This window comes from Lytechinus pictus, chromosome 10, assembly GCF_037042905.1.
Source record: "Lytechinus pictus isolate F3 Inbred chromosome 10, Lp3.0, whole genome shotgun sequence".
Classification (NCBI taxonomy): Eukaryota; Metazoa; Echinodermata; class Echinoidea; order Temnopleuroida; family Toxopneustidae; genus Lytechinus; species Lytechinus pictus.
The window spans coordinates 908,275-919,231 of NC_087254.1; the positions used below are offsets into that span (position 1 = coordinate 908,275).

The 10,957-nt window shown below is 39.0% G+C and overlaps 1 protein-coding gene across 1 annotated transcript; it reads right to left on the bottom strand.

Annotated features, from left to right (window-relative positions):
• Positions 1 to 818: 818 nt before the first annotated feature.
• Positions 819 to 10,744, bottom strand: LOC135155711 (hyalin-like). Its single transcript, XM_064105746.1, has 8 exons — positions 10,521 to 10,744; positions 9,995 to 10,246; positions 9,220 to 9,456; positions 5,133 to 5,387; positions 3,750 to 3,998; positions 2,296 to 2,547; positions 1,743 to 1,988; positions 819 to 1,078 (listed from the first exon to the last, which is right to left on the bottom strand). The coding sequence occupies exons 1-8, from the start codon at positions 10,705 to 10,707 to the stop codon at positions 819 to 821; spliced, it is 1,938 nt and encodes a 645-aa protein (XP_063961816.1). The 5' UTR covers positions 10,708 to 10,744.
• Between the last annotated feature and the right edge of the window lie 213 nt (positions 10,745 to 10,957).

Here is a 10,957-nt window from a genome sequence, read left to right on the forward strand (position 1 = left end):
CCCTTTAGTGTTATGTTTAATCTATAGGGTGTAATTCCAACACGTCAGGATCTCTTCCTCTAGGGACGCCAACTGGTTTTAGTTTTAACACCCAGTATTTTTGGTGTATACTATATACCTTGGCATGTTGGGAAAGTCCCGACTAGTCTGCCGTCCATTCCACATGATAGAGTCGCATCCCCTACGATGCTGTATCCAGAATTACATTGGTAATTACACTGGGCGTTGACTGTAATCTCCACCGGTTGGCTACACTGGTCTCCAACACTGTTCAGGTTTGTAGAGACAGCAGGAGTCACGCAGCGTACATCTAAAATACAGATTGGGACGCGGGTGTCATTATAGGTGAGTGATTCATAGTCTTACAAAATACAGTTAGTATGTGGTGATGCGATACAGTTATGTATCTCATTTTAATAAAATAAAAAAGAAAGGGCGTAATGACATCGTTTATATCTTTGAAATAGTTAAATTATAACTATTTTGGTAGACCAAGGTTGTTGCGTAAAAGTGACATGTATGGATTAATTTCTGATCAGATCATTTGCGTTAAGAATATCATCATGATCATACATCGAGGCTGATGTCTCTTCAACTCAAACTTCTTACAAGACCACAGGGTGAAAATGAGATTAAACATGAAAAACTGTTGACCCCTGGAGAGAATTTCATCAACATTGGTTATCCGACATTAAAGTTTTTGATCTGACAATTTTCTTTGAATTTCGATTAATGAGAATCATAGTTTCTATAAAGGAAACTATTAAGTAAACCACCTGACAATTTGTTTCCTGAAACGCATTCAGGTAATACGCTTGTTACTTGCCTGAGAGCAAAATGACTGTAACGACAAGTGAACACTGATTCGTGTTTCCTGCAGCATCAATCGCAGTGTAGGTGACTTCGGTATCACCAGCAGAAAACATGGAGCCTGGTTCGTGCGTGGAAGTTAAAGAGGAAACACCCGAGTTGTCCGTCTGAGTTGGTGGGGTCCATGTCACACTGACAGAGGTGGATCCAAGGAGCAGAGTCGCTGACGCACTGGCCGGACAACCTGTGATGGCTGGAGCTGTCACGTCTGGTCATAACAAAAAATATGAATGTGCCAAAATATATTTGCTGACATCATCATAAGTTTTCTCTTCAGGGAAACTTATTTTCGGGTCGTAAATATCCGTTAGGTAGCCTATATTAAGGCAATACTGTAGGTCTATGACCCGAATTAGATTCATCGTACGTTCAAAAGCTGATGGAAGTTTGTATAGAACCAAGGAGTAAAATTCTGTTTTGAGTCAGCAAATTTCCACCAGGACTCATTTGCTGTTCTACATTTACTCTCTTCTTGAATCCTACATACATTGCTGAGCGAAAACTCTCTAATGGATTAATTCAGAGTGTCACTGAGCCAACCAGAACTTTCTGGTGCCCCTGACAATTGAATCAGCTAACGTTTATGGTTTACGTTTTTTTTAAAGATTTTAAAGAGTTGCATCATTAGTTAAACTGTGTTCATCTGAGTTTTGATCCGAAGAGAGTACCCGTACCATTTTTTATAGTCTCACCACTATTCGTCCTTGAAAAATGATAAGTTGATTTTCAGGAAAACAGTCACAGTTAGATAATCAGTCAAGTCTGAACAAGTTTATTTCATTTTTCATCATGGATTAAATAAAGTTGTGATACTCTAAAGCAATATATCACATTGATATTAGCTAGGGTTAGAAAGAATTTGTAGGATTTACCTTTAACTTGAACATTAAATGAGCAAGTAGCTATAGCTCCTCCGTCATCCTCTGCTGTGTAGGTTACTGTCGCGATGCCAAACCGGAAGTCACTACCAGGACTTAAGTTTGAAGTCAGTGTTGGCGTTCCTGTGTCGTCCGTAGCAGTCGGCTCGGTCCAGGATACAGCCACACTGCTTGAATCTGATAACACGCCAAGTCTACGCGAAGGGCAATTCAAGATAACCGGAGGTGGATTTACGACTCCTAATTGAAAAAAAAAATAGATGAAAAGTAAAATTGTGACGTTGATAGCTGTTTAACGCCAACACTGTATTTTTCATTCTTAAAATAAGGTACATGTAATTGGATTTTAATGTTATCACGTTTCTGGTAAGCACTCTCACTGCTAGTGGAATATTTTTCGTTTTCATAATTTTTTTAAGGGAAACTTCTGGTAAAATTCCTATACAAATTGTCGGAAGTTTGATTGCTACGTCTGTGATTGTATCTCAATGACTTATATTACGAGTAAATGCCAATGATTATTTTAATGCGATTGGATGGGTTATACCTGGTGACGTCACGGTGACAGTAAATCGACACTCGTCTGAATTACCGGCAACGTCTACAGCTGTGTAGAGAACCTCGGTGGTGCCTTCGCGAAAAGACGAGCCTGGTATATGAGTCGACCTCAAAGTTGACATTCCAGAATTGTCTGTGTGAGTCGGCGGTGTCCAGAATACTGGAACATCGGAAGAGCTTACCTTTGGAAGAACCCCATTAGCACTTGAAGGGCAATCCATGATGAAAGGGGTGGTCTGATCTGTAGAAAGAACGGACAACGAAGGAATTCAAAGACTGTCCAAAGTAAAATATCTAAGCATGATGTTAAAGGGATTTTGCATTTAACAGGGCGGGAACGTTCCCGAGTACGATAAATACCTTAGCTTTAATAGTAGTATTTAGTCGAGCACGCCAATAAGGCGAAGTGTAAAATGCGGATTGTCCGCGCACTAGGTCAACATCGCCCCGTTCTTGACATTCTTTTGTCTGAAAAATGGCATGAAAATTCAGGAGACGATGATAGGTATCGCTACCACATGCGTGGAAGGTGAACCGATTTGGTTCATTCGTTTTTGTTTCATGGAATCATATTGTTAAGCGTTCTGGAACCTTTGGGAACGTTCCAGTCCTTGAACGCATAAAGTTCCTACCGACTGGTCTTTGGACCAGAATACCATGATAGTTGCCATTGATGCACAGGTCTCGCTTCGTTTACTTGATCATATGCACATACATTGTCCCCACTGCTTCCACCACGGACAGCTGATCATATAGACTTTTGGGTGCAATATATTCAATATTCAAGATTCAATGTAATTTTTAGGAAACGGGCCCACAATATTGCGAATGGAGAATTGATCCTGTGCATATAGAACGCACCCCATGCGTAACGATGACAAGATATATAACAACTCATATTCACCAAGTGTAGCCACTCATGCTTCATCGGTTCATTGGGTCCTAGTTATTCTTCCAGAGGGCCCTGTATAACAATACCCACTTCCATTCTAACATGTCAATAGATTGGTTAGATGTCCCACGATCTCATTTTTGTCTTCTATGTAACTCAACATGACACAGTGACAACTACCCCATTGTTTGTATTATTAATGAAAGGTACGGCATCGCGTTTGCTATAGAGTCCCAAAGCGATGACGTCAGTTGCCATGGTGTCATGCCGCGGCTTGGTTCTAAACAAATGAACCCGCCAAATGAAAGCCTGTGTTTCTCGTAGGAGAAAATGGGTGCTATCGGAATTTGATCGCTTGCAACCTTTTTTTCAGACAAGCCAAAGTCACACAATTGTGTACAGACGATCGTCAGCTGCGACTCTGTTAAGAACCAGCCCGCCATGACACCATGTTAACTGACGTCACACTTCGATGCTCTGTATCCATATGTTTTATAAGATTAGCTGATTGGTTGTTTCGATGCCATGTGCGAAAGAAAATGTATTCTCACCCCGCACTTGGACAGTAAAGGAACAGGTATCTTCAACTCCCTGGGAGTCTATAGCAGTGTACGTCACCAGAGTCGAGCCATATCCGAACATACTGCCTGGCTGTATATCCGACGTCACAATTGGGGTGCTCGCGTCATCGTCTGCAGTAGGTGGAGTCCAAGACACGGCTACCTCAGACGAAGTGACTGGCAAGTTTATGCTCATATCAGATGGGCAGTTCATCAGTAAAGGTCCTGCATTGATTTCCCCTGTTCACAAAAAGAGAGGACTCCTGCATAATTCACCAATTATTGAAGAACAATTTTGATTATATTTTTTAATCATATTTTCTACAAATAAAAAAAATAAATAATAATAATAACCATATTTCTAATGCGCATATATCCACCTCGAAGAATGCCCAAAATGAATTGAATTCACCTTTACATGTGTTTCTTTTTTATACCTTATTTGTTTACTTTAATCAATAATCAGTCGTGCCTTAAGTGCTTGTATAAAATCACACACAAACGTTCAAAACAATTTTTATGTGAACATTTGTCACTACATGTATCTCTCTTTGCATTGTTTGATATAATGTTACAGAATTTGTTTCACGCCGTTTTGTTCTTCAGCGTTTGTTACCTTTATTTGACCTTGTCTTCTATTCATTCTTACGTACTTTGAGTGAGATATGCAATATACGAACCTTAACATTCACTCCGGGGGGGGGGGCACTTCTATTCACGAGTGGATATGCGCGACCATGGGGTCTCGAAAAGCACCCTAAACACGTATTTTCCATACACTGAAAATGCACCCCTTAACAAGTATTGGTGTGTAAAACCCTACCCTTAACAAGTATTGGAAACAAAACGATACTCTTGGCAAGTATTCCCTGCAATGAACCCCTAAACAAGTACAACCATATTTTATTGTTATGTCACGGGTCCTAATTCAGTCGTCGGTTTTACTTTTACACATCATTTGGTTAAGTACGACCCCACATTCCACACCTCGCGCAAATCGGACTCTAAACACGTAGTGTTGGGGCAAAAAGGATATCCTTTATAAAACATTTTAATTTTGTTTTATCATCCCCACAAATATGACCCTAAGTACGTAACTTTCCTAGCGAAATAGATACATTTTTTTCATTAATTTTGTGTTTTTGACACCCTTATCACGTTACGTACGTAACGTGCCCTATCTTGAAAAAGACATCCTTTTTACGTGTTTTTTTTTTTGGTCGCGCATGGTATCCACTCGTCAATGTGAGTGCCCCCCCCCCCCGGGCATTCACTCAGCGTTATGTTAAGACTAAAATAGTAAAAGTATAAATATATTTTCTTGTTTCCTATTTGAACAATTCATTCTAGGGCATCAGGAATGATCAGACATACCTGTCGACATAGTCACGTTTACAAGGAAACGGCACGAGGAAACAGAGTTGCCGGCCATATCTCTGGAGGTATATACCACAGGAAACGACCCGACGGGAAAGATATCGCCAGGATCCCTGTCCGATGACAAGCTTACCAGTCCAGAGTTATCTTCGGTCTTGGGTGGAATCCAGTAGACACTTATATTGGTACTGCCTTGAGGAACCACCCCGATGGCGCTGTCAGGACACCCCGTGATTGTCGGTGGGACCATGTCTTGGGGGGAAAATTGTTGGAGAGCATTGTGACATGAAGCAGTAGTTGAAAGAACAATAATATAAAACTAATATTAAAACGAAGATTTAATACAATTAACTTTACTGTGTCATTGTCTTTAATACTGATCACCAAAACCTTGTTTTGATTGATGGCTGATCACTACTTCCATGGTGATGTTCATATTAAATGGTAAAGTTACAATAAATGTAAGTCGTTTTTTTTTTTCAGAATGTGCCCTCAAGCTCTAGTTTCATTCACAGGCTATTCCTGACAATAATAGAGATTGTCGATAATTTTCATCTACCTATGCTAAGAACTCGTTTGCTCAAAATAATTTCATTTACACCGGCCCAAAACTTTGGAATTCCCTCCATAAAGATATGCAACAAACAAGCCCCCTCCATCCACTCCTTTAAGAGAAAACTAAAAATATTTTTGTTACTGTCTTATTAAAGTGATTAGTTAGTTTGTATATTGTTAGTGTCATCTGAGCACGCTAATAAGTCACACTCTCTTTGATCCACGTTTGCACTCTCCTTCTTGTCCCCCCCCCTCTCATTCTCACCCTTTCTCTCTACACATCCATCCGCGTGTGTGCGTCTCTATCTCTGTCTGTCCGTCTCTCCCTACTTACCTTTCCCCTCTCAGTCTCTTCCTCTCTCGCTCTCCCTTATTCCTTCTCTCTCCCAGGGGCATCGATCCATTTTTCAGATGGGGGGGGGGGGGCAAAATCATGAATCAACTTTCCAAAGGTGCTCGATCACACAAAACAAACTCACAAACACATATATGTCTATATATATATATATATATATATATATAGGACTCATGAGATAGAGACACATATCTCACCAACAAATTAATGCGAGCGCGAGCTGAAATGTTTTAGTATTCTGACCTGGAAACATGATAAAAGTGCCTGTTTAGGACTGTTTGTAGTAACTCATGAGGAGGATACATATCTCACTACACAAATAATGCGAGTGCCGAGAGAGCGCTGAAATTTGTTTTATATTCTGAGCTGAAAGCTTGATATTCTAAGCATTTTTTTTGCTACCTATGATTAAGATGGGTATCTAAAAGAAGAATAGATGCGAGCGCAAAGCGCGAGCTGAAAATTTTTATATTTCGGTCTGAAAAAAAATTACATTTAATGGACGTTTTTAACAATAAAAAAAAGGATATCTATCCAACAAAAGATTATTGCAAATCGAAGCGGGAGTTCTTTTGAGGTTTAGAACTCAAAACGGCACATTCTATTTACCTATATTTTTTCATGAAAAGTATGGGTTTTTGCTACAGAAATGATGCGAGCGCGAGCTGAAAATGTTTATATTCCAATCTGAAAAGCGGACATTTTGAGCACGATTTTAAATAAAGAACGAGTTGTGTATCTCTATCTCGCTTGCTGATTTCTGTGTAACATTACAATCTTATTTTATTTTTTGTACATGCAGAATTATTGGTGGGGGCAAAACGATATGTTTGCCCCCCAAAAAAAAATTAATTGGTGGGGTGATCGCCCCCCCCCCCCCCAGGATGTACGCCTCTGCTCTCTCCCTCTATCTTTGTCTATGTCTTTGTCTTCTCTTGCTTATTTTTATTCCTTTTATTTAATAAAGCAATATTGACTGGCCTCGGGGCGATACGACATATATCGCCCAAACTAGATTTATATCGCCCGAGTCGTAGACGAGGGTGATATCAATTTAGTGAGGGCGATATATGTCCTTTCGCCCCCAGGCCAGTCAATATTGCTATTATTAACCAAATCAGACATCTAGTGTTAAGAGCAAAAATCGTAAAAATTTAGATATTTTAAATTTTTAGAATGAGAATCTAGTTTCTCATGTTGAGCAGACTGGGCCTCTGGACTTTACCATTGTGACATAATTGAAATGACGCGTCCCTGGCCTAGAGACGCAGTATCCAGCGTTGTCTCAACTTGATTACCATTATGACGTATATCACTGCGCGGTTCAAGGGCGCGTACAAAAACGCGTAGAATACCTGAATGTCAGCGTTGCCTTTTATTGCACGCTACATTTCCACGCATTTTCTCATTGACTTTCCTGAGCGGGCAATAAATTGGGCCCGTGGATTTATAAACAATTGGAATTTTATTGACCAGCCATTTGATCCCAGTCTTACGCAGGCAACAATGTTTCAAAGTTGCCCTGCTCAGATGTCTGATACGGTTAATAATTATATAATATTGACTGGCCTTGAGGGGAACATCAAATATATTGCCAGCAAAAGAATCATATTGGCCCGAGTCTTTAGACGAGGGCAATATGGGTCATTTAAGGGCAATATATTTGATGTTCCCCGAAAGAAGAGCCAGTCAATATTTTTATTATCATCCAAATCAGATATCTAGAGCAAAAATCATGATAATGGGGATATTTCTTTTAAAAATAGAGTTCTATTGTGTCATGTTAATATCGGTCTAGGCTCTGCACTTTACCATTATGACGTACTTGCAAGCGCTCGGATCCAGTGTTGTCTTTATTATGACGTATATTGTTGAAATTTTGCGTCGTCTCTGCATGCAAAGTAAATATGCGTATTGAGACCGAGGAAAATACAAACAATATACCTACCCTTCCCGATATTCAGAAAATGTAGGACAATACGGTTTTGTAAATGACCTGGGGGGCGTTTCATGAAAGGACTTGTCGGACGTTTTATCCGACAAGTCCCATTTTATCCGACAGTTACCATAGTAACAGTACCTCTCAGCCAGTCAACATCAGAGAAAGATGTCAGATCTGACAACTTGTCGGATGAAAATGTTGATGAAACGCTCCCCAGCTCAGATGTCTGATACGGGTGATAATATAACTTATTGTATTCTCTATACACAACTGAATGAGTGCCAAATTCTTCATTGTTTGATTTATATTTTCTTAGGGGATCAACGCTCTACAAGCTACAAGCAATGCTTTTTAGTGGATTCCCTCATTTCCATACGAGATTTTGTTAAAACTACTTTACAAATGTTTTGTTATTTGAAGTTTATATGCAATCATTATAAAAAAATATTGTAATCATATCTGATTTGTATTTATATTTTTTATATATAAGATGTATGTTTGATTTGTATTTGTTTTATAATGTTAATGATGGAAATGAAAAAAATACAACTTGAAAATTGTTACATCGAAAGGAAGCATATGAAGAATGAAAGGGTTCTCAGTCAAAAACATAATTTTGTTTTATCATTAAACAATAGTACACATGTACAGTTGTTGTAAACATGTTCGCTTCATGATTTTTCTGTAAATTGAATTGCTTTCCTGTTTGATTTTGAATAAAATCTTTCTATGAAAGAAAAAAAACATATGAAGAATAATCTTACGGCTATTAAAAGGTAGGAATTGTTTGCTACGATCTCCAACGTTGTCTCCATAATCATTAGTTTCATTACTATTATGAATACACCTCACCTCACCCATCGCCATCAATTCACTTTTTTCCTGTCATATTGATATCATCATGAATTTAGCTATCAATTCCAGCACCTATACGGAGGTTAGCACTACTCCTTTCATCTCACATTTGTCAAAGAAATTCTTCCATTAAATCCTCCATCAAATCCAACATCAATGCCCCTAGACAAAATCATCAACATTGACCTCATTTCGCTTCTGTGGCGTACGGTGCATTCAACGTGGCAATTCTTGGAGACATCTCCTTGATATCACTAAACAAACAAAAAAACGTTATGTAAATGGCTTGCCATGCGCCCGCGTCTCTGAAAGCCTCGAACTTTGATGAGCAAAACTGTCTACGTTTACGAGTTATACGTCCAGAACATTTATAATACCTGTGATTTGAACTACAAAGGAACATGTATCCACGAGTACACCCGAGTCTCGAGCCTCGTAGGTGACTGTTGTTTGGCCAAACCCAAACATGTCCCCTGACTGATGGTCAGAACTGACCGCTGCCGTGCCATTGACCATGGGAACATCCCAGGCGACTGTCACCTGAGGTGAGGTTGATGGTAATGTTCCGGTCACATTAGACGGACAACTGGTGAACATCGAAGTAGGTGTGCCGCCTGCCAACATAAATTTAAAATGCTCTTCAGTCAGTACGCTTTACTTTCTTTATTTAATTAGTTATTCTTTGTCACGAAATTAAATGTTGCATTATTATATAAAAAAAAACAAGATCTGACCAATAACCAAATAAAACCCCTACAGTGCAGCACCCCACTAATAATGATAATAATAGTGATAGTAATAACAATAATAATAATGATAATAATGATAATAATAACAGTATTGATAACCAAAAAAAATATGATAATAGTGATGTGTATATGAAAATAGGTACCAGCACCACTATCAGGATAACATAGTCAGTGACAATTGTTTATAAAGACACGAATTTATTCAGAAAGAATTATTCTTTATCAGGTAGTTCTTGTAATTCTTAACAACGTTTTTGTTCAACATAATTTATGAAACCGTTTTTCCAGTTAAGGTCTTGGGGTTTGTTTTCTTGACTGAATTCATTATAAATCTCCTATACATTCATTTTTTCATTTTTAAAATCCATATAGACGGGTTTTCATGGAATGTGTATCTACAAACCTGGTGCTTGGGTGACAACAACCTGGAATATACAGTCAGCAGAATTCCCTGCTTCGTCAGTTGCAGTGTAAATTACTTCAAACGTCCCTACAGAGAACACGTCGTTCGGAAATCTTGTAGACGTCAACGTCACTGATCCAGAGTTGTCTGCTGCCGTTGGGGGCACCCAAGGGATAGACACATTGATACTCCCTTGCGGAATCTCTCCAGTAACCTGAGGTGGACATCCACTTATCATCGGGTCAGTGGCATCTATCAAAAACAGATTGAAGAGAAATGTAAAATTTTCATCTTTCTCTAAAGCATGTTTGAAAACCAGTGGGGTTTTTGTTAATTTTGTAATTTTGTTTCCTGTTTTTTTCTTGGTTTTTTTTCCTCTTACCACTTAAGTTTTGATGGGTGTATACTGGTTCGCATTTACGCAAATATTTTCTCTCATTTCAGTTCAGTGCATAGATAAAGAGAAGTGGTAATAGTTTTATGTATCATGAATTATGGTAATATAAATTCATTCCATGCACAGTACCTGTTACATCTACTATGAAAGAACAACTTGATGTGAAACTATCCGAATCTATAGCCGTGTACGTGACGCGAGTTTCACCATAGCGGAAGGGATCATTTGGTTGGGCGTCAGATGTCAGTGATGTCTGTCCATTGCCACCTGCTACAGAAGGTGGTGTCCAGGACACTGCTACCTGACTTGAGGACATTGGTAAGGTGGCATTCACTCCAAGTGGACAATCCACAAGACGAATGGGATCATCTGATTAAAGAGAACAAGAAGAAGTTGGCTTCCATGATCATCAAGCTTTTTACTAACTTACTCACATGACAAAGGCAAGTAATAAGAATCAGAAGTGTGTTACTTTTTATATTCCAGGGATTGATTGACCATCTACCTCGTTTCCCTTTGGGAAACCATCAGATAAATCACCCACATGCATATGTATCTCACTTAAA

Bases quoted from the DNA above. Each gene is read 5' to 3' on its own strand.
- LOC135155711 (XM_064105746.1), bottom strand. From the start codon at position 10,707: ATGTCCTCAAGTCAGGTAGCAGTGTCCTGGACACCACCTTCTGTAGCA. The intron at 10,247-10,520 runs GTACTGTGCATG...TGTTTTTGATAG, and splicing joins TTTCATAGTAGATGTAACAG to ATGCCACTGACCCGATGATA. The intron at 1,989-2,295 runs GTATAACCCATC...TTTTTCAATTAG, and splicing joins TGTCACCGTGACGTCACCAG to GAGTCGTAAATCCACCTCCG.